Source organism: Columba livia, chromosome 7 (genome assembly GCF_036013475.1).
Source record: "Columba livia isolate bColLiv1 breed racing homer chromosome 7, bColLiv1.pat.W.v2, whole genome shotgun sequence".
NCBI lineage: Eukaryota > Metazoa > Chordata > Aves > Columbiformes > Columbidae > Columba > Columba livia.
The window spans coordinates 24,283,851-24,309,058 of NC_088608.1; the positions used below are offsets into that span (position 1 = coordinate 24,283,851).

The 25,208-nt window shown below is 38.2% G+C and overlaps 1 protein-coding gene across 3 annotated transcripts in view; it reads right to left on the reverse strand.

Annotated features, from left to right (window-relative positions):
- Positions 1-25,208, reverse strand: part of PDE11A (phosphodiesterase 11A) — a 133,797-nt gene that overhangs the window by 69,371 nt on the left and 39,218 nt on the right. For all 3 annotated transcript variants that reach the window (XM_065069785.1, XM_065069784.1, XM_065069786.1), the window contains exons 3-5: positions 6,895-6,984; positions 4,647-4,787; positions 1,071-1,135 (exon numbers count right to left, since the gene is read on the reverse strand). In XM_065069785.1, the coding sequence (XP_064925857.1) occupies positions 1,071-1,135; positions 4,647-4,787; positions 6,895-6,984 (296 nt within the window). The remainder of the gene's footprint in view (positions 1-1,070; positions 1,136-4,646; positions 4,788-6,894; positions 6,985-25,208) is intronic.

A 25,208-nucleotide genomic window follows, 5' to 3' on the forward strand; every position in this document is an offset into this window, starting at 1 on the left:
CATGAAAAGCCTTAAGAATTACAACCTTTCGTAACCTGGAGCAACATGTGCACATTCACCTTAATGAAGTGGTAGCTTCTTACCGCACTGGAGGTGAAGACATAAAGCACAGAAGGAAAATTACCCCAAATTATTTTAAAAAGCTGCCTTAAAGGGCTTAAATATGGCAAAGCACACAGCAATCTTCAAGTTTGCTAACTTGCGGATAGCAAGTTGGACAAAAGGCCAGGTTTGTCATCATGACAGTCATTTGAAATAGAAAATTCTAGTGCAGAGTCAGTGTGAATTTTTTTGCATAAAATATGTATGACAGTCACTGAGTTTGGGTCCTGATAGATGGAAGAAGCCTTCTCATGATAGTCCTGAATCTTCATCCACGCATTTGATATGTAGGACATTCTATGTGAACTGTTACCAGTATTGTCTTGAAGGAATTAATACAGTAACCCTACACAGGCACAAAGCTCTTTCTACTAATACTTAAAATTAGCCTTTTGACAGTTTAAATACAGGTCCCACTAGGCAAAACATATACTTCTATCTTGATGGGGCTCCCAAACAAGATTTAGTCACAGGAACACAATTTCTAGGAAATAAATGTTCTCTGGGGTTTTTAGGCTTTCCAACTTGACAAGAGCAGAAACAAAATTTCACTGGAAACCTTTCAACACAACTGTAAGGCGGCATTTTGAAAGAGATCAACAAACAATCTAAAATAATTTTGTAATTTTTAATTCAGTATTAACTATGCAAAACAACATTTGCATGTTCTCCATGAGTTCAACAGTAAAAAGTCACCAGTTATTTCCTGGTTTCTTCTGTGAGACACTGATACAATGTCAGTGCATATATTTATGTGTATATATACACACAAATATAGACACATATATTTATTCAAGCAAGTCTCCATTTGAAGCAAGCAGAAGTCTTGTCTGAGTAAAAACTGTATGCTCACATTCTTCAATCAAATCCATCTAAAGTTCCATAAGAAAATAAAACTATGATCAAGCAAATTTAAAACTATGTGAAAAATAAAGCAATTCATTACCACAGAGGGCACGAGCACTAACCTGTTGTCCGTATCAGCACTGCATTTTGGAGATAACAACTCAAAGGATTTTGTAAATTTCACCACCTGTCACAAAAAACATAACTTAAAATTGTTATTAAGATCAATAAATATGTAAGAGAACAGTAAAGTTCCTTTATCTAAACCATATTTTTATCTAATGATCCTAGAATAAAAATTCTATCTGCATTCCCTCAGTGGAGAATTCTTGTTCAAAATACACACTGTGCACAGTTCACTAACAAACAATATCAAATCAAATGATATCTTTAGATTCCTTCATTAAACTATTTTCTGCAACAGTAGATGCTTCCCTTCAAAGGGCTTTGTGATATCAATTATGGAGCTTTACTCAAACTTCACTTTTTTAAAATAGGAAAAGTAACATGAAGATCTGTTTGCACTACTAATTGCAACCAATTGTCCTTTAACACATGGGCCAACAGCACATAAGTGAAACATTTTAAGAGTGGTTGATGTGACGTAGAACACAGATAATATGTTTGGATGCCATCATGGGTCACCATCTCCCACTTCAATTTGTATTGTAAAAGCTTTTCACACAATGTGAAAACAACAATATTTTAGATGTGGCTTAACACTGTGTTACTCTATGGAGATCTATTTTGATACATAGGTTTACCCTTCAAAATAGGGGAAGTCAGGAAAATAACTGTTCTGCCACTTGTAAAAACAACCAAGCAGGTGGTAAGATGCTATTCTCCTACTCCAAATTAACCTAAGATTTATGACTGTTTAGGAAAAGGCCAGGCTGAAACGAATACCTTGGCTGCCCACATTTCAGAATTTAGTCTAGAGAAATGAGAACACATTGCCTGTGGTTTGGGAAAAAAACCCACCACCCAAACCAAACCAACACTCTATGCTCAAAGGCAGAAACAGTGCTAAGAGTGGAAAAATTAAGTGAACAATGCCACCCACAGCCTGCTAATAACACTATGTACTGTTCTGTGAAAAACAAAAATCACAATATGCTTGCAAACATAGTGGCATAAGAATGTAGTAGAACTTTATCTTGCAATTATAAAATGGGGGGGGGGGGGTATAGAAAGAGAAAATGAACTAGCAACATTAAAATTCTATAATAGAGAATATATACGTTAAATACTTCAATCTTGCTTTTATGAAAGCTGGTGTAATTTAGGGCATACTCCACTGAAAGTACTTAATTTCTATTAGTTTAAATGAAATGAGAATCATATCTTTCCTCCAGGAAATAATTTTTTTTCTGCCATACACACAAACCTATGATTTTGTCTCTGATAATCATTTAGAATTGTCATAGCCAAGCAATAAATAATCAGTTACAAAGTCAGTGAATCCAGAGATACATCGACAGAAAAAAGAATTAAATCACAAGCAACATTTTTATCTTTCAACACTGAAGGTAGCTACAAATATTTTACTTATTTTACTACTAATAGTCATAAGGTTAAACATTTTAAAGTGCCTCTCATACCCTATGAATGGCAGTACAACAAAGTCCCAGTGAAAGCCTCTGTCAAAACAGTTCATGAAATCCAACTCTTGAAAAATACTTTAATGCAGCTTACATCCATCTGTTCAACTTAACAGAGCTCTGCAATAATTATTCCTTGGTCAACTGGATGAATCAATTGCAAAAAACAAACATCAGTAACGCCAAAAGTCGTATTTTTGGTCTACCTGCTCGATGCAGAACGAACTTCCTGTCACAAGTACATGACTATCTAGACATTTGTATGCAAATGTGTCTCTTCCAATGGATTTTCTGTTACCTCAGTGAAAAATTACTAGATCAAAAAAACAACACGACTTACCTTTTCACAGCACTTTCATCATGTAGGAACTGAGACCAGTTCTCATTATTTATTTTGAGAAGTATTAAAGAAACTTCTTAAAATGTGCAAACATTGCTACTCCCAAACATACCCCTGCCAACAACTAGAGTAAGTGAAAGACTATTTGGAAGGAACAAATCCCATGGTGGCTGGCCACCAAAAGTAGTTGAGAAAACTCCATGTGTTGCAGGTTCAGCCCTTATTGTCTTGCTATTCTTCCACATTAAAATACTGGATTTCAAAAAAAAAAAAAACCCCACATTCATGAGACAAGTTCAGGAGCTGACTACCGTTAAGACAGTGATTAGGTTACTGTAAAGCCCAGTGAGCTGCTGAATACACAGGATGGTCAGGTAAAGTCTTAATGAGTTTATGCATTATTTCTGAGTGACCAGTCTGATAAAGATATAACACGTTACATAGTAGAATAGAAACTATGTAAGTATTTCGGTTTGCTACAGTTAAACAAGAGTAACAGATGCAAAAGTATGCACACTGTAGAAATATCAACAAAGATGTCTGGTATTTATTGGAATGTATGCAGAAAAGGTTAGTTCTAAAAATGAGCATTAAAGATTTGGTTGATGATGGAATTGTTTCTGTTTCTGAAATGGCTTGGGAGCACCACCCATTTGATAAGTCATTAGCCTGAAAATGTCAGCAAGGTCACAAATTCCCGGTAAATGTAAATAAAGCTACAGACAGGATATTTCTTTCCTTCTAGTGGCTATACCGTGAAAGGAACTGAGCGTACAGATACTTGATATCAGGTCATTTTTCTTTTTAAGCAGACCACAGGAGCACCTTGCTTCTCAGTTAAGCTGCCATAGCTGCTCTGCAGAAAGTACTAATTCTATCATGCAGACAACTGAGAATCGCAGTGTGTCAGCTGGATCACATCACTGATAGTTGCTGATGGATCTAACTCACAAACAACCATTAAATGCCTTCAAATTGCAGAAGAAATCATCTTTTCCATTTCCATTTGAAAAAATGGCTATGCTGGTTTTGGCTGGAATAGAGTTAATTCTCTTTATAGTAGCCTGCATGGTGACACATTTTAGATTTGTGATGAAAACAGTGTTGATAACACAGGGACATTCTCATTAGTGCTGAACAGCACTTACACAGTGTCAGGGCCTCTATTTCTCACTCTGCTGCCCCAGTGAATAGATTGGGGGCTACACAATAAATTGGGAAGGGGACACAGCTGGGACAGCTGACTGGGTCATACCAAAGCGATATCCCATATGATGCCATGCTCAGCAATAAAAACTGGGGGAAGAAGGAGGAAGGGGGACACTTTCAGTGTTAGGTGTTTGTTTTCCCAAGTAACCATTACATGTGATGGAGCCCCGCTTTCCTGGAGATGACAAAACATCTGTGGGTTGACTGGAAGTAGCATATGAATTCCTTATTTTGCTTTACCTGCTGAACTGTCTTCAACTCAACCCACAGGTTTTCACACATTTATCCTTCCAGTCCCACCCCCCATGCCACTGGGGTGGGAAAATGAGTGAGTGGTTGCGTGGGGCTGAGCTGCCTACTGGGGTTAAACCACAACAGTGATGCTGATAAAGATTCAGTCTATATCAAACCTACATTTAATAATGATGTGCTGGAAGAATATTTGCTGTCCAGCATTACGCATGACATGAAACATCTTCACCACAATAAAAGCAGCTGCTCCACTACTTAAATATTAGCTTCTCTACAGAATGTGCCGCCATACTTACTGGTGATTCGATATCTTCAAGAAGTAATACTGAGCACCGTTCACACTTCAACAGAGTCTGGGCCCGATGCATAATTTTCTTGACAATTTTCTCTAGGTCAGTCTGTTCCTCGAAGAGGTCATTCACTACTTCCAGTAAAGCCTGCATACAATAACAGAAAACTCTTCTATTGGTTGCAGAATTAATAAATAAATTGAGCATAGCAAAGGAGGCATAATCTCTGTGATTCATTATAATGAGTGATCCATTGAAATCTTCATTCAAATAACATTTGTAATGATTATGGCATCAGTACTGGGGTGGGTGTATCTGAAGAAAGAAAGAAGTTAAGTGTCTCTTAGCTCAAAACTGGGCACAATCCAGCTTCCAGCAAACAATGGGAATCTTTCAAATTATTTCACTGTGGTCCAAAAATGAAACAATGACTATAACACAACTCTCCAAGTGCACAGTATGGATTGAGTTACTTGATTTGAATTTGCTGGTGCATTTAAACTCCATTTTGTTCATTTATTACCCATTTTGCATGTTCAAAAAACACACATCAATACTTCCATATTCTATACTACTAACAACACATCTGTGAAACACCATGTTTCAAAATGAAAGGCTTCCCCTCTCATTTCATTAACTTTACAAATAACAGGCCATGTTCCTCCTTACCACGGGTCCAAAGAAGTGTGCCTTTTCCTTTATTCTGGTTTAGAACACCAACACTAAAGAACAGCCATATATGTAATCATGTAAATGTTGGTGGTCTTAGCTCTCCTAATGGAGTGGTCATCAGCAAAACATTGGTCACAGTCACTGGAAGTTGCCAGAATTGGTGTCCAGCTTGATAGGGAAGGCGAAGTATGGGACTTGTCCATCATGTGTTACTTGCCAATTAATTTCAACCATGGACTAGGGCAAAGCTAAAGACCACCAACAGGTCAGAAATGCAGTTAAGTACAGGCCACCTTGTAGCTGTTGAATGGCAATAATATTTGTTATGCCTGCATGGCTGAATTGGCAACAAGAAACAAAGAATCTGTATCCCTAATCCAATTTCCTGATGTGTTCAACCACCAGAATTTACCATTCTCTAATGAAGCATGAGAATGTCCCTAATACTTTTCTGCTAAATGCTTCCCTCAGGAGATTAAATGCTGACTCCTCAGAAGTCTGTCATTGTTCCCTGCAGGCTTGGAATCTGCAGCAAATTTTAAGTCTCTATGTAGTCAACTTTATTTTTTTTTAACATCAAATAAAAAAAATATTTGGCAGAAAATCTTCACCCCCCAAGTCTCCTCTACATCTCCAGCCCAAAATATAATGGTCTGTAAGTCAGACCTGGACAGAAGACAAGCTCAGATGCATCATGACCCTCAAATCCATAAGCTTATTAGAAAGGGCTATTGTTAGTTTTCAAAGTATTGGAAAGCTTTCGCTTCCAGACATGGAAAGCACCAAAATTCCTGAATACACAAAAATGTCAGTGCTCAATACACAGACCCACCCCACTGTAGCTTCCACTGCTTTGTGAAGCACAATGAGGTTCAACACTACAAGTGGTATTTCTACAAAAGCTTTAGAGCTCTGATCCATGATAACAGAAGTATAATTTCCCATTATTGTACAATAAGGCAACTTGTTTAAAAAAGGCAAAAAATTATTTTAAAACCCTCAAAATTACCATTTTATTTCTTAAAAATTTAAGACCTCTGAGAAGTACATGATATGTGAGCTCAGCATTATTTTAACTTCTTTGGAGCCTTCTGTCTCAACTCATACATGGCATCAGCAATCGTGAGTAATGTACATATGCAGACAAAGACTTGTTAAAACCCTCCACGTACAAATTTTTTTTCTTGCTTATTTTTATAATGATATATTCCCATTATTTGCACATGAATTGAATATTTCAAATTCAGGATAGCAAAGATTTGATATTACTGGAATTTTATGACAGTTTGAATCTCTGCCAAGGTAAGACACTCTCCTGCACCGCCAGTGTTACAAATGCAATTGTTTCAGCACTACGAAACATGGAACTGACATCAGGAAACAACAGTGACCACCACGAGCGTGTTTCTCTCCCAAGCTCCCTTGCTTGCTGCCTCAGTCAAGATAGTGATCTGTTGAAAATGCATTTTTTGAAATAAATATAGTTAAAACTGTCTGTGTCGCAATCATGTATGCATAGCTGCAATCTGAAGGAACAAGAGACAAAGGTTTGATATTGGTCCAATACACATTTTTTACTTACCCTGCTTCTGTCATATTCCTTCCTTGAAGCTGCAAATAGCTGGGCATTGGATATGGCAATGCCACAGAACGGGAGATACATCTGCATCACCTAGTATCAAAAGAAACCCCCAGTCATTAAAAAGAACTGCTATTAGACAATCATGTTACTAACAAAGAGACCTAAACTTAGGTGACATGTCCCAGGAGTGTCTCACCTCAATCACTCTTCAGCAGAACACTAAACACAAAACAAACTCATAATGGGCAGGACACATAAATGGGTGGAATGGACGTCAAATAACTAGGAAAGAACAAATGCATCTGAGTTCACAGTTCCCAGCAGTTAGTGTCCTCTGTAGCTTGGCTGGAAATCTGCAGATTCTCAAGTCTATAAAATGCCTGAAGAATACATTAAATTACTGTAGACAATACAGCTGCCCTATGAAAAGTGTTCTTTATTTTTCTGGACTGCTTTTTTCTTCTAAGCTCAAGAAGCAAGCTTGAGTCACATTCTTCCTGAGTTCTAGAGAATGTAATTTTTGGAGAATACCAGGCATGGTGGAGCACAGCATATTGATCCAAAACTATTAGTCAGAAAGCTGACTGTCCACTCTATGCTCAATGAATGGGGAGAAGTGGGGACAAAACAAAAAACAAAACAAAACAAAAAACCCCACAAACAACAGCAATTAAAAAAACCCCACCCATCCAAAACAACCAACTAACTACACAAGAAAGGAAGGGAAAGCTAAAGAACATGCTTGAGAAACTGAGCCTTTATGCATCTACCATACATTAAGAAAGACTGGACAAGAGGAACTGGGAAAATATTTTGAGGTGCTATGACTTCAGATGAGTCAAATACTTGAATACCTGTAGGACTGGCACTTTCATAAGGATGACAGTGGATCAAAGTCCAATAAAACTAGCATTTTTAAGCCACATACTGGTAACAAGTCTGTAACATCTGCCATTGCTGAATGGTTCCCAGGCTTAGGTCTGGGACATTAAGTAAATCTTATGGGTGCTGAATAGCCTTGACATTTACAAAATCAGTGAGACTTGGGCACTGCTGTTCACAGAGCCAATAAATGCTGCAGCAGCAGCAAACTATCCTTCTCCTTGGTCTGCCGACTGGGAGATCTGCTGTAAGCAATCCTTTCTGTAACAAGTTTTGGCACTGAGAAAGTAACATTTGTCTTTGAAATCCACTTAATTTGAAAATTATTGCTAACCCAGGGAAGCAGGCTATTGAGACTACTTGAGGAAAAAGCCCAAGAACTGTAAGCATCCAGAAGATCCAAAACGGCAGCAACTGCCGTTCTACTTTATCTCCCTTAAACACTCAATTTGCTACACATCTACTTAGTCTGTGTTTGAGTAATGATGAGGTTCTGAAAAGGATCTTCTGAATTTTGCACCTTTGCAGCTACCCTTCTGTCAGAAGACTGCAGATTTTTAGGTGTATTTGTGTGCACCCTTTACTGTTAATTTGCAAACACTTTACTTTCATCTTCTTCCCACCATGGCTCCCTCTACAGGAAAACTATATACTTTAGATTCTACAAATAGTCATCTTTTTGGAGAGGCAGTAATTAAACTAGTCAACTATCACATCAGATCTCCAGGAAAGAGGACACACAAAATGAAAAGACTGTAACAAATTAGTAAGAGGTGTTTATTTTTTGTAAGGACTTCTCTGATAGAATTTTCTATATATCATTTTATTTCCAAAACAAAAGAAAAAAAACTATCTAATTTTCCTTGTGACAGTACTAAATACCACAGCCAAGTAAGAGATTCAGAGGACAGAAAAAAATAAACACCCTGAGAAAAATCCATCCTTTAGTGCAATTATGAATATCATAGTGAAACTGGGTACAGTTTTACTTAATAAAAATAAGTAAACACTAGTATTTATTGCCCCCACATTGGAACCTCTGTTCCCAAAAGTAACGTGACCTTGTGGCAATGGAAAGCATATAAGAGGTTTATGAACCTCCAGCGACCACAGAAACAGCTAGCAAAGATATCTTTTTAGCAATAAGAAAACACAATTTTGCAATATTGAAAACCATTGCTCTCTGGAACCCAAATTCCAAGCCATTAACTCTATATAGAAATTAACATCCATAAAACACTGGTTTATGAAATGTCAAGAGTCTGGAAAGCTGCTGACTTACATAATTCTTTTCACCACTCAAACTAATTGTGTAAGATGCAGTGCAAAGAAAGAGACACCAAGCTGTTTAAGATAACCAGTAGAAGAAATTAATGAATGTCCACAGCTATGAAAACAAAAATCAAAACCAACCAAACAAAAACTAAACCCCACAACTGTCAGGAAGAGGGGAACCACCCTGTAATAAATCAGTTATCCATTTTTATCTAAGAACAATTGACAAAACAAAAGCTTAGTATCATTCCTCTTTTGTACTTTCTGAAGAGTAAGGGTGATTGCTGCCTAAGCCACTTTTGGCAAACTTTAATACAATACCTAATAAACAAAGAATAAAGACATTTCTAATGGCAACTCAATTTTAAATAAGATTATTTAAGCAAAATTGCAGAATGCAGTAGAAAGAAATTATCACATTCTGATTTTGAGTTATGATTTTAAATCTACAGTACTCAAGAGTGCTTTAGAAGCACCTCCAATACGATGATGCTATGACTTTTGACACTCCATACAAATATGGTCTAACATAGTATTCAACTCTTATCTGAGCCACACACTGTAAGGAGCTGGTATTGTTATGCCAGATTCACTTCAGGGATTTTCCCTCCAAGGAGAACACAGGGTTCAAGAAATGGCACATACCACCAGAAACCGGACATTCTTTTTCCTCCTTCTAAGTGATAGGTACATAATTACTAATACTCTGGTGCTCCAAGGTAAAAACATTCTGCATCACTGAACCATAATGCACTGTAATTCTATTTCCATTCCTGCTGATTACTACTATTTCTCACTAAATAGAAGGTTGTAACTTATAATGGAGCATAAAGCACAGTCTGTATTTTACTATCTTAATTCTCCAGCATGGATGTGCTTCAGTAATATAATACTGACATTTGGTAACAGCAAATAAATTGGGCAGAAGATGAAAGTGTGTGGTAAGGACAGAGTATTGAAAGGTTGGTCACAGACACACTGCTAAGCAGCACATGACAGGAAACAACACAGATAAGTGACATGGTGATTTTAATTTGCCCTGGTGAGACAAAACCTTGTTAAGAAGGAGCTGTTTTCTTTTCGTGCCTGCTGTTCTTCCTGCAGCACTGAACAGGCCAGGAGAGCTTGCCTCTACCAGCCAACATCTGGACAGGTTTTACCATATAGTTTTATTGCACAGTGAAGCCAACCTGATGCTGAAATTTGTCAAGGAACCACAGATACCTGGTCCAAAAGCCCAGTATGAAATAAGTCCATTACACCAATGCACAAAAAAATTTTGTGAAAACTGTGGAAAACAAACCTAACATATTCTTCTGAGGGACTTAAGATAATCTCCCTTTGCTATACAGAAGGCCATAAAAAAAAAAAAAAAAAAAAGCAGCAAAATGGAATATATCTGAAAGAAAATCTCCTCCATGTCTATTTTGAACTAATGACCGGAAAAGAGCCTGCAGATTTATTAAACAAACAAACAATTTTTTCAATAACACAAATAGAATATAAAAACATTAACAAATATATATATATAGCTTTAACAGATATACCTCATTAAATTATTTTGGTAAATAAAATCAGTTGTAATGATTCATCACAGTACTTTGTGGCATATTAACAAACAAATCAGTGAAAATGTAATAGTATATTTGATAAAAATGATGTTCAGCCTGAATAATAAGCTAATCTAATGAACCTGCTGAGATGCTGGAAGAGACTACTGTTTTTTTCGTGCCAGTTATAAGGCATTCAGATAAAATAACTGCCGATTAACAAGATTATATTGTGAATTACTTGAGCATTAAGGTTCCAGGTAGCCTGACCCAGTTTGTCACACCTAACCCTCCAACTAGTACCACATCCTTCAATAGCAACTGCACTTACCTCGCAAGCTCACAGCAGCACACAAAATCTAAAAACCTGTGCTCACTCGAAAACTGTTCAATATTTTATCAAGGCAGGAAACCTTCTATGAAAAGAAAAGGAAGTAATGGACACTTGTTTAATCTCCTCATTTCTTAATTATATTATTCCATTATGAAGTTATTTTCTTTTAAGAGTTTTATAACACAACTACTTAGGGAATAACCAGGATAAGTACCAGAAGCTTTAATATTCAATTATGAAGTCACTTACTTCATCTTTGGGACTCAGCTGAAAATATATCTTTTCTACAAGAATACACCAGTAAGATCTAATGACTACCCTGACCACAGTTACTTTTTCCTTCTCACAGGAGGATATATTCTCACGGCTTTAGAATCTCCACAGATCTCCAAACTTGCATGTCCAAAGTTAGACCCTTAAATCCACAATAGGAACTGAAGCAGTAGCTTGATATAATACATGGAAGTACGATGCATTCCCAAGTTCGGCAATATTAACTGCTAGGATAAGAAAGCTGCAACCTGTACTTGATTCGTTGATTTTTTTTAAGGCATCAGTTCTGAAATCCAGATGAAGGCACACTAGCTCTCCTTCAGAATTTTAGAGGGCAGTCTTCCATATGTTTCCTCTTCATAATCACAATTTTATAGGCCAAAAGTTCCATACCTGGTTCCATCATTATTTGGACACATCAGTATTTGGACACCTACACTACAGCATCACAACGTCTAGAGATATGATGCTCATTTTCCTTTCATCTGGATTTTCATAGATGCTGAGACACAGTCAAAATAAATAAGTTAATAAGGTGCTTATCAATGTTCCTCTAAACTGCTAAAAATAAGTTAAGGGTTTCTCTCATGATCTGGGCTTGGGTTTCACAGTAACTTCATGCATTATGTAATTCTTTTTTTACCATCAGAAACAGGCAGGAGGAGACCCCTGGCCAAGCTCTCTCACCACCTGTCCTCAAGAGATACCACCTTTCACTTCGTCACATGGCCTGGATATGATGGTCTATACAGAACCTGCACACCCCTCCCTTGCTACACAAGGAAAGTCCCTGCTGGCTCCTACTTTAAAAGTTCAACAGAAGTCTATTTTCTAGAACTGCATGTCTCATGGAAAATAAGTTTTCTCTTCACAAGAAGAACGTGCAAAAGCCTTTGGTTTCCAGCCTCAGTGTTCTTTTATGCTCACAAATAGCATAAACTCCACATCAACTACAAAGCAGTATGAAATATTACTTTTCTTACCCTATTTAGGAATATCGGTGTTTGTATCTGCAGATCACAATGTGCCTTTTGCTTGTGTTTTTTTTTTTCTTATGACAGCTAATGATATAGACAATGAAGCTGCATGCATGCAGACCTGCAATGCAGACAGTTATTAGCTAATCGTGAAAAGCAGCCAGTGCTGCAATGCTATATGCTGCAGAGGTGAGATGCTTCACGCTTGCTGACTGGAAAGCAGTTCAGCTGCAGCTAATGCGATGATATTTACCTGCCTCCCCCACATGTGGTTTCACCCACAGTCAACACCCTCGGAGAGCACCCACTGCCATAACTATCTGATCAATGTAGTCTAACTCATGGCTTCTGACATAGTCCAAGTATCCCCCTGCCTGTGTCCACAAAAGAACAATTTTGATGTCTGATAGAAGAAAGAAGCCTCTCAGTAAGGCTTGTGTACCCAGCCTGGCACAAACTCCAGCTTAAGCTCTCAGCAAATGCTTGTCTGGTTCAACTGTTTTCTGTTGTGGCCACAGGAGCCACTTCTCTTTGCACGGCTTGCTTGGTAAGGCTGGGAGGAAGGCAGCTGGTACAGGCTTCCTAGAAAGAGAAAACAAGTCCTTTCAAAGTAAATGTCTTTGCTAGAGTTTAAAGTTATGTTTTGTAGACATACTTAAAACCAAGTCAGGAAAGACATCTGCCCTTTGAAACACTTACTAAAGTATTAAAAATAGGTTCAGAAAATAAAATATTCTATGGAATTCTGAAAATGGTAAACCAAAATCAATTGCAAAATAGTTAAGCACGAGCATTCATCCGGACTCCATTGCCCTTTGCCAGCTGTGCAGTGTCTGGCTATCCACACCTCTGGTAAAATCTGATCATCACCTAAGTTTGCAGTTCTCAGGAATATTTCCCAAAATTATTTTTCCACCCAAAGGATGGATAGAACGTTTACTTGATAAAGACACACCACAAATTACAGGCACACAAATAGGGCATATAGCTCCTGCTTTTATCAGTGAACCTACAGAGGCTCCTAGACCAGATATCTATTGCCCCTGACTTTTTTGTTGTTAGTTTCCATTTGCATGTGTTTATTATTTATGCAGCACCATAAAAATACCCCATTGCTTGCAAACATAAAGCAGCATCTCTGTCGTATAAAGCTCGCTGTCTAACTATGGAATCTTTTGGTGGCTATACACAGCCTGAAAAGGACCACGGGAACATTTCTTCAGAACTGACTCTGCACGTGGCTGCCTCACATAATTACTGGCACACACTCAAAGTGGATAACTGCGTCACCAGACAGATTACAACACATGTCTCCTGTAGGAGCAGATTTATTACAGTTTTAAAACCTGAATCCTATGTAGGTCACTGTCATCACAAGCCACAGCACGGGGAGATTATTCCATGTGGGAGCAAGGGGCAGGACAGGGCAGGAGTGAAGCTTAAAGTGGTTCATCTTCAGCCTCTGACCTTCTGGGCCCCATCACCACCCTCCAGGTGCTGCAGCACAAACCGCACCTTCTTCCTTTTCTGCTATATGCTTAAGATCTTTAAACTGGGAAAACAAACGAACGCATTGAATTTTATTTACAGTAACACACTTGTAAAACAGTTTATACAGTCAGATCTATATACATCTATCAATCCTATTTCATTTTTCTGGCAGGTATTTGGAGGTTTCTTGCCCCAGTCACTTTCCAGCTAAACAGTGTTCACATCTGCCAAACTCAAAAAATATCTAAACAAGCCACATTGAACTCTTCTGTCATACACACAAAAACATTGGCTGTGACTATTAAACCTATTTTTAGCAATATTCTGTGAGACATATTTAAACATTTTAACATTGCATTGAATTTAGCACTTGGTATAAAGTGGGAAGTACAATAAATTGTACTGTAAATTTCCACGGGGCACCTCATTTTGAGTGCTGTTGCTCCAAATAAATCTGAAATATGAAAACATTTCTGCTAAAGACTAGAAGGCCAAAACCAATTTAAATATATGTAAAATGGCTACTAGTCTAGGATCCAATCTTCTGATCTCATACATGCAAAACTCTGGCTATTTTCACTGGAAATTTCTCCTTACTTTACACACACCTGAATCAGTGATGCCCATTAATAAGCCCTGACCTTCACTTCAAACTGCCACTCGGTTATTCAATATGTGATAGTAAACCAGAATTTCCAGCAGAAAAGCAGTAACAAGAGGAGGAGAAAAATTACACAAGAAACAGCAGTGGTTCTATTAAAATGAGAAGTATATGAACTGAGGAAGAGGAGGGGTAGCAAAAACAAAAAAGCAGGAGCATCACCATGCTAGTGTAAGCATCTGTAAGCCCAATGCCTGGCATTCAGCACTTAGCCCTGGGGGTTCAGCAAATGCACATCAAGCTTGAAAGCAAGGAAAACTCACTTTACAGGCAGCGAGGGCTGCAAAGTTCAAGTAATGTGATTAAACCAGGAAAACAACAGGTTTCTATTTTATAAACAAGCTGAGAGCCACAAAAACTCCTGACTGCAATGACTGCTGAGGACTCCCAGATCTTCTTGGCAGAGCTATGCACTATGTCTGTTTGATCACCTACAGTTAGAAGGCCATTAAATCAACCCGACAATTATAGATGACATTTCTTTATCAAGTCTAGTGCTTCCATCCACTGGTTTTGAAAGCTGGCAGGATGCCATGCTTTGTAGCAAAGTCTTACAGAGAAATGCTAGGCAGCTTTTACTAGTTTGTCTGAAATAACATAAATGAGCAGCATTGTGGAGGGTCACCAATGTCCTCAAAACCACAACTCCTAACCACCAAATAACATTCTCTTCTTCAAAGGCTGAACGTCAGTCACATTTGATCCATCCAAATTATATCATCACCTTAAGAAAAGCGGAGAGGGTTCACAAAGGACATTTCACCTGTGTAGTGTTGTTCCGAGAGGCCAAGAGAGGCTGTTACTGTCTGGCTGCTCTCTTCTATCTAAGGATAAGCCACTAGAGGCCAGTCCCCAGGCACAGGAGCTCACAGCCATTGTGTAAGGCAGGCAGTTCTGCAGCACCTTAAATTTCATTATATCAAAGCACTTTGGCAGATGGTGAGTGAAGTTTTACAGCAGCAATATCATGTCATCATCTTTTTTCTAGAGACAGCAAAACCGAGTCAAAGAAAGATTAACTGATATATCTGAGGGGAGGAAGAGGGTCACAAAGATTTTGTCAAAATTTTGGAAAAACTCCTGGTTCTCACTATGCCTGAATCAGTGGACTCCGCCTGCCCAAAGACACAGTTATGAATGCTTTATAAATGTCACTACATGAGACCAGAAGATCTTGGTGTTGCCACTGCAGAGTGAGAGCAGTGAAAATTGATACTATCAACACTAAAAAAGGAGCTGCATATCAGAACTCTGAACTGGCATAGGAGAATTAACAAGTATCTGTTTAAAGTTGATTTTTCCTAAAACACGATTGCAGACTTTTGTTTTACCACTTGAAATTGCCCCTCATCTCTGATCTCCATCAAATTCTACCCATGATAACTGACCATGCTAATTGAATGGCACTGAAACCAAGAATAAATTCCGTATGAATCCATACATTGAGAATGTCATCTTTAAGTCACAATTCTATTTACAATTCAGTTACCAACTCTCAATTCTTGTCAGTGATGAGAACTGGATTTATTCACATACTCCTTGCTTGCAGTCTTCAAGTATCAGAGTACACAAACTAAAAACTATTTCTACTAATTCTTGGCTTAGCTATAACTGAATGAAAATTTCTTCTTTCAGTTTTCATACAAGTTAAATTTTGTCTTTAGAGCCACAGTGCAGGCACAGAATCAAAATCACCAACTGGTTGAGGCTGGCAGGGACCTCTGGAGGTCACCTGGTCCAATCCCCTGCTCATGCAAGACCACCTAGAGCTGGGTACCCAGGATTGTGTCTACACAACTTTTGAACATCTCCAAAGATGAAGACCTAACAACCTCTCTGGACAACCTGTGTCAGTGCTTAGTCACTCACAGTAAAACAAAAAATGTTTTCTGACATTTAGAGAGGAGTTTCCTGTGTTTAAGTTTATGCCCACTGCCACTTGTCCTGTCACTGTGGACCACTGAAAAGAGCTTGGCTACATCCTCTGTGTAACCTCCCATCACCTGTTTATATACACTGATGAGATCCTCCCATGACCATTCTCTTCTCTGCTAAACAGTCCCAGCTTCCTCAGTCTTTCCTCATAGGAAAGATGTCCCAGCCCCTTAATTGTCTTTGTGTACCTTTGTTGGACTCTGTCCAGTACATCCATGCCTGTCTTGTACTGGGAAGCCCAGAACTGTACACATTGCTATGAGTCACAAGTGAAACTCAATCCTGCTGTTGCCTAAATACTACGTGCAGTTTAACCAAAAAAAAATTTAGCTCGTCTATATATAACAGTCTGCATTGAGATCACAGTGATATTACTAAGTTTCTATTCAGGTTCCTCTCTTGCATACTTCAGAAGGTGTTGTTTTTATTTTTGAATAAAAAATTACTTGAACAGTAACTCCCCCCACCTCCCCACCATGGGACTTTGTTTAACAGAGAGAGAGTGTTTTTGGAAGAGTTTACTGCAGAGGCCCAATCCTTTGCCATTCTGAACTCCTCTTTCAGCAAGGTGGGTTTTCTTACTTGACTAAAGCCAATGCCAGTAAAAGTCCTTCCTTCTAACTGAAACCCCGACTGGAATACAACATCCTGAAATGAACACAAAAACCAACTAGATTTCCTGACTTAAACTGTGCCTGGTATGAATCATTTTAGCTCCCCAACTGCCCACTGTTTGCAGCATCAGACCAAAGGGGATGGAAAGGATGGCTTCTGTTCAACTACAAAAAAATGTGAAGCAAGTTTCCCTGTGCAAGTGATATCCAGCATTTGTGTGGCAGCTTAAAAGAAGGCCAGGGACACAGGACGCCAACTGTATTCCCTTAAATTAACGCTTGTCAAGTAAAGCATTTCTAGTGTTTCTTAAGCTACAGAAACTTTGCCCCCAAATGGAATAAAACCTTCAGTGGAATACAAATACCCCACAAAGAACAACATACAGCATAACTGACCTTTCCTTTCACCACACTATGTCTCTTTTCCAGCTGGGATGCACCTGTACCTTGACCCTTTCTTCCATAATACATAGAAGCATCACAACACATGATCACATCACAGTGTCCAGAAGAGGGCTACAAAGTTGGTGAAGGGTTTGGAGAGAGCGCCATATGAGGAGCAGCTAAAGTCACTTGGTTTGTTCAGCCTGGAAAAGAGGAAACTGAGAGGAGATCTCATCTCGGTCTACAGCTTCTTCAGAAGGTGAGGAGGAAGGCCAGGTGCCAAACTCTTCTCTTTAGCGACCAATGACAGAACGTGAGGGAATGGCAGGAAGATGTGCCAGAGGAGGTTTAGGTTGGACATTAGGAAAAGGTTCTTCACCAAGAGGGTGGTGGAGCACTGGAACAGGCTCCCCAGGGAGGTGTCACGGCCCCAAGCCTGACAGTGTTCAAGAAGAGACTGGACAACACCCTCAGACACATGGTGTGACCTGTGGGGTTGTCCTGTGCAGGAACAGGAGTTGGACTCGATGATCCTTGTGGGTCCCTTCCAACTCAGGACATTCTATATTTTTGACATATATCTTTATGCTATTTTGTTGAGTTTCTCCTTGACATTGGAAAATTTGCCAGTGGTGTTCTACATTTGCCTGGTTCGAGTTTATGTATATTTAGTGACTAATATCACTGTTACTGAATGTCATGGCACTTTATGCTGGTGACACTTCTCTTCATATGTTTTTTGTGAAAAAGCTGTTCTTACTTTCTGTTCCAGTTTTTAACAAGAAAAACAATTGTAAGGAATACAATGTATTCTCAGTGTATCATTTTTACTCATTTTTAATCAGAAATAAGACGTTTCTGCAAAAGTACAGAACCTTATTCTAGGAGAACTGGCTATACAGCTGAACACACTTGACAATACTTTTATTTGAATCTGATTATAGCAATTAGGTAATCTGAATGAGTTTCTATTATAGTATTTTCAGACCAAATTAAAAGCAACCCTAACACTTACAACATGTATTTTAATTTCTACCTATCTCATTGTGAGTGTTAATGTTTCATATGGGGAAGTGCGGGAATAAACCCTACAAACTATTGCCTTTAAGAAAATAGCTCACAAACCCTTATGTTGAGCTCATGTATGGAAAAAAAAAAAACAACAGCTACAGTGCGTAGTAAGAACATCATCATCCATGCAAAGTAACAGAGAATTTGCTAGAGGAAAACTTACCTATAAATCCAGACAGTATCATTCTTAGTGGTCTAAGGTTACTAACTACTAAATTAGGGACAGATTAAAACTAACATGATACCAAAGCAACAGAATAATTTCTTAATCCACAAGAAAGAACAAAAATGCTAATTCCTATTAATTTCAAATGAAAGGAGCATTTGAAAGACCATCACAAAGTACAGAAAAATTCCTTAACTGTTTTCTTAATAAAACTAATTACAGAAAAATGTGTTGAACAATTATATTACCTCTCCTTCATTAAGAGCACAGTTTAAAGCAACAACAGCAGAAAAGTAGCCGAGCCAAATATTGCTCATATAAACTACTGTGAACCTGCAATAATAACTCTGACATATTAACTTAGATTTACAGGGTTGTAATTTACAGATTTTTCTCTTCTTTGAAAATATGGAAAGGTTGTTGATGCCTCAAGGACATTTTTGTCAGCTCTGGCTGTATCAACTTCAAGAAGGCAGACTGACATTGAAGTTTATTTTACCCTTTTCAGGCAGATGCCAGTCAGAAGAAGCTGAGCATAAATATTTACAAGTTTTCTGTGGAAACATGTAATTTGTAACACTGCCCAATTCGTTTGACATTCCCTGCTTTCTCTGTGTCTGTTGTGCATCTAAATCTCACATTTTACTGTTTAATCCATGCACAAGAACATCCAATAGAAACAGGAAAGGAAGTGACCATCTCTGCACAGAACTTTGAATCCTGCCCATATTTTCAATGACAGCAAGTAAGGAAAATATATGGTATCTTTTGGTAAGATCTAAAGCCACAACTTTAGAGAAAGTGATCTAAACTTGTGCTTCAACTTTTTATCTATCTTTACTTCACTGCAACTACACATATGGGGAAAAAGATTGTCCAGCAAACAGTAAAATGTGCAGTTTACGAAAATAAACAATAATTCAATCTGCAATATTGAAAATATACCAGTTCTGGATTGCAAATGTGGGTTTATATGAAAAAGAATTTACTTATGTCTTTAATCTTTGCTTAAAAAAATAACCTGAAGCTTTTTTGAACTCAATTGTTTTGTCCAGAGTCTTCACTAGACATCAGTTAGAAAGAATCAGAGTATGGATGAGAGCCACGAGCTTCAGGAGTCAGGTATCCCCGTTCAGCTTAAGTCTTGGAAGGATTAACTTTGCCAGACCAGTTAGAAGTCAGTCAGGTATATTCCTGAACTAAAAGCTTTTTGTTTTCTTTCCATGGTGCTCTCTCTCCAAGACTAGCACCTTATCATAAGGGCTATTTTCTTATTTGTTGATTTCTTCCTTACAGTGCGCACTAACTCTGCAGTCAGGGAGGTCAATATCATTAACTGTTTCTAGTTTCAGCTCATGAAATTTTAAAAACAAAATCATGTAGTAACTTGGATATTCCTCCAATTCCTTAGAACTTGAAAGTACAAATTCTGAAACAATGATTCACAGAATGCAGCTTTGACACACGTTTTTTGTGTGTATGTGTGGGATGTTAATCTATTCAGTTGAAATTGTGGTAATTAACTCACAGAGTAAATTAGTGTCTCCCAAAATTGCCTTTTGAGCACAACTGAGCAGCAAAGCATCAGGAGAAGCACTGTGTTCCATATTACTGTATTATTGCACCTTTCAGTTTTAAGACTGGGTGAGCTACAGCAGACTGGCTTGAAAAATGTGATTTATTTATTTATTTATTTTGTGCTGCAGACTTCAAGGGGCTGATGAAAGTGTGTGGGCTGGTTTGGATGTGAGCCATGCTTTCTCCACACATCATTGTGTCTCCTGCACTAATGACTCACACCTGCACATGCTGCTATCTGATTTCTAGGCAGTTATTTATAAACTGGAACTCCAGGGCCAAATCCTGGTGGTATAACTTCACAGATCATGATTTACCTAGAGCACTTGTCTGTGAAGCACAAATTGGGGACACTGAATTCACTCTTCTTTCAGGCCATGAAAACCAGACACAGCTTCTCCCCTGATAAAAACTCTCACTGCAATTTTATCTTGCAGACTGCTATGGATCTGATGTAGTAAATCACGACTTTTCACCTGGCTGTGAGAGAAACACAATCATAGACCTCTAAGGTCTCCTGGACACAGAAAAACATCCTATCTTCTCTCACAGCAGGTACAGAAATTATTTGCCATACAGGCTGTTTATACCTGGAGACTTGCGTGTTGCAGGCCATCACAGACCAAAAAAAAGATATTTTATTCAATCAAAAATAGCGTTGCCCCAAGCTGATGGTTACAGCCTGGCCTGAAGTGGTCCAGAGAAGTATTCAAACCTTCACATTCCAGTCTCTGCTTTCAGAATCTTCCCAGTGCTCAGAGTCTTTTGCTAGTTAAGATTGCGGAAGCATCAGTATTTGGTAGCAATTATGTATCTTTTTTCCCCCTTTTGCAAATGGCCATGAAGTGTTTTTACTACAGCTTCAGATGAGGCTATTTGTCTTCCTCTCCTTCTTTGGGATAATTTGGTGAAAGGTACAGGGAAAAAGAAAAAAAAAAAAAAAAGGGGTTCAGAACAAGAGCCTAAATGACTTCTCTGTGAGAACAGCGTTACAAACCATACAATGAGATACATCAGAGATATAAAGCAGTGGTCTGCTGCAGTGTATATTTTCAAATAAGTTTATCTCACACCCAGTAAGCAACACAGCATCCTGCCCCTTAATGTTAAAAATCATAGTTTTAAATCTTGGACTAAAGTGATTGTGTATCTAAACAAAGCTTAGTTTAAGTGGAAAAAACCCCACGTCTTTATATAGAAAATCTCATCTATAAGCAAGCCTGTAACAGTTATTTATATAGACACACATTTTGCTTCCAGCAACACAAGTTTATTCTAAACAAATACTTACGTATGCTTCATTGTGTGACTCAGAAGAAAAGCAGCAAGGTATTAATATTAATATGGTTGTCGAACTGCAGACTGGAGGGCATTTGATTTCATGTAGCTGAGTTGTGTTCAGAAATCAATATGCTACTGTCTTTTTTGGTGCAAACTTACTGATGTTAAAGACTTCTGTCTGCAATGTTAACAGTTCAATCTAGGACCAAATTATTTTAAACATTTACAGAGCACCCAGCAAAACAAGGCTTCACTTCCAGTTGAAACCTTTCAATAGTATCATAGTTCACTCAGCCTAAACTTGATTTTGTAATACCAAGGAGTAAAATACCTCAAACAACTGCGTAAGGATATCTGGTCTTTAAGCTAAAGAAATAATAGAAAAACAGTCTGTCCTGTCATCATATGGGCTATCCCCACCCCCAGACATTTCATTTTAAAATGCAGGAAAAGAGCAGTGTTCTTTGATTTGAGTAGGCTTCTCTCCATAATTTTGAACTGCCAAAGTTGTCATTAAACAAGCAATGAACACTAGCCAGGGCAAGGCTGAAAGATGAGCTAAGACCCCTGGGTCATACACCCTTGCTTCTTACAGCTCAGTAGAACTACAACAGAGATGCAAAGAGAAGCTCCAACTCAGCTGACCGCACACCTGCTCACAATCACTTGCCTTCTGCTTTTATTCATTTTCCGTTCTTCATCTGCTTAAGAAACTAGTCTGTCTTAGCTAACCTTTTGAGAGGCATTCAGTCTTGCTGTGGTCCTCATGTCCACTCATTTCTCTTTTTTTCCAACATTGGTTTATTCACTTATCAAAACTCTTACTTCCAACTCCATTCTCTGCTTACAGAACAACCCATTTTCATTTAGCTATTGCTTCCCCCAAAAAATGTCTATTTTAGTTTGTTACAACTCATTTTATGTTATTATTTTTTTAATAGTAAGAAGTTAACAACCTCCATAAAGAGAATCTTCTCTTTATTCACAAAACTGGAACAGCCCAAGCAAGAATGGGTGAATTCTGTATGCTCACCTGTCAAGTGTCCTGAAATACTGTATAGGCAGGTAAACAGGATTTATCTTTGGTACTTTTTTCATGACAAAGCTTTTACCACAACCTGTGTGACAGTGAGTTTCTGAGAAACTGAACTCAAAGCATAAATTGATTTCACTGAAAAAAAACCCAAAAGATGGTGCCAGTACTATCAAGTCCAAAGGACCAAAGAGCTGTATGTCCTCATACAAATTGCCTGAGGCATTTAAATAAAGATCTTGATGCTCCTTTTTCTGTGCAAAGAGATTCTTGATTCTGAAAAGAGTTCAATTTTAATTAGAAACTATAAATCTGATTTCAGATGCCGAAAAACAAACACGCACAAACCCCCTCAAAAAAACAAAACTAAACACATGCTTTTTCCAGTTTCTTATTTCTTACATCTACTGGCCTAACATGCAAATAACTGGCCATCTTTTGCATTGGTGTTGTCACTCCTTCCCATCTATCCACCTTCACCCCCATGCAGATTCACAGAAGGTTCAAGATGACATCCACACTGACAGGGGAAAGGAGGCTCCAGAGCACAGGCGTATTTCTGGCTTTATCTGCTCCTGCCTGGGCTGGCAGCAGCCCTGGCACCACCAGTACCCTCGCACGCTCTTGCTGGTGGCCGAGCAGTGACAGCTGGCAGGTCACAACCACACACTGCTCCAAGGGTCTCTTCTTAGTCACATGTGTAGAGTAGCTTTACTGATCCCCAAATACCCAGCTGTCTGCTAAAGAGAGGTGCAAAATCAGAGCAATCTGTCCTTTTATACTCCTTCCCTACTTTTGTTCAGAGTAAGAAATACTGAAAAAACAGACCACACTGTAAAAACAAGACGGAGATATGTATAAAGCATAAAAAGTTGTCCTTTCACCAAGATTTTATTGATTTAGTTTTATATATTCCCCCCAAAAAGTGTTTCTAAAATGAAAAGCCCAAATAATTTTGTAAACCCTTCTGTGCTCACCTTGATAGCAAAAGTGCTCTAAATAAGCACCTTAGCTGATACTACATTTTGTTTTGAAATAAGTCAAAATAGGATCTTACTTCAAACCATGTATTAAGCTGATACTAACAAAGTAACTCAGCTGCCCGAATTACTATGCTGTTACTATGTTGCTCACAGCTACATCATGTAGCAAAAATACATCAGAATGATTATTTTAGTAGTTCTACACCAACAGCAAAAAAATGGGGGGGGGAGAGGGAGGAGCAAAATAAAAATTTGTAATTTATACGGTGATCAATGTTGGTGTATCTACAGACTTCCTATGGAGTTCACAGATGAGGAGAATAGATGTGTCATATTTGATCTTCCATGTCACCCCCCAGACTCAGTCCTGCTTCCCATCCTTTGGTGTTGAGGAATCTTTTCTCTACCTTGTTCTTGAGGTCTGCCTAATTTTACAAGGGGTTGGTACTTTCTAGTAACTTGTGCTAAACCAGTTTTGTGAACACTTGAATAGGAGAGAATTTCTCAACCCTAACTTGTGGTAATATGTTTCAGAAAAATCAGCTGGTCAAACCAAGAATGAGAACATCTTGTAGAGTCTCAAGGAGGGCAAAGTAAAAGCACACTGTTTAATGCACACCTCTGTGTTTACCAGAAAACCATCAATAGAATAGAAAAGAATGCCTGGCTGCTATATTTAGACATGCTGTTTCAGATGTGGGTATGCTGTTTTCACCCTAATTTCACAATGTTTATTTGAAAGACAGAAGAATAAAATGCAAAGATTGGCAACAGTATCGAACAAAATATTATACTATACACAAAGTTAAATCAAGAAACCACAAAACTGTTGGTTCTTCCTAAATTCTTTAGCAGCCACACTTAAAGAGCAGAAAATATCACATAATCTGTGGTCAAAAAAATATTTGTCATCCTGGCTGTATGGTATTGCCAGAAAACACCCAAATACAACCCTTAACTCTGGTGTTAATTAGTCCAAATAATTTGGCTCCTGACAAGAACAGAAGCTCAGACTTGTTCCTTCCATAAGTGAGCACTACACATTATGTTTCAGTTTATTTTTATGAAGACAACCATAACTTTAGATGGTGTTTCACAAATTGATACAGAAGATAGTTTTGTCACAGTAAGTCGGGTGCCCATATGTACATCATGCACATAAAACAGAAATGAAATAAGAGAGAGAAAAGAAGATACAGAAAAAGAATTACTGTTTTTCAGTTCTCCCTATTCATGTTGAAATACAGCATCACTGCCAAGCTCAGGACAAACTTAACTCCTTGGCTCCTCAAGGCCAGACCTAATTACTGTCAGAAGCAAGGTCTCATTGCAACAAGATATTGAAAAAGCCTGCAAAGAAATATGAGTTCTGAATCAAAGGGGTTGTGCTGTCTCATGTGTGTTCTGACTCTGAAACAGAGTTGCATATCACTGTGCCCCCAACTTTATTTTATGAAATTCTAAAAGGCTTCTAAACCAGAACAAACTCAAACATATCAGATACTAGCTATTTTTTCAAAATGTTGTTATTCTCATTCAGCTTCCTTTCAAGCAAACCACTGCTCTTCATTGAAAAACAGATCTTTCCTCTGCTCCCATATCAATATGAAAGTTTAAGTTCTTCAGAGATAAAGTTGTCCATAAGAACAATGCTTTTTTTCCCCCAATTCCTCCAAGCAGCTCTTTCTGTTCTTCTACCTTTGTTCTGTACCAAAGAATAGCCAAGGCACCGGACAAGCGTTGCTTCTTTTCTGTGTTAGTTACCACTGTGGGTCACAGCCTCTGGCTTCAGAAATGACACTTCTCCTTGTCCTGCAGCTGAGAAG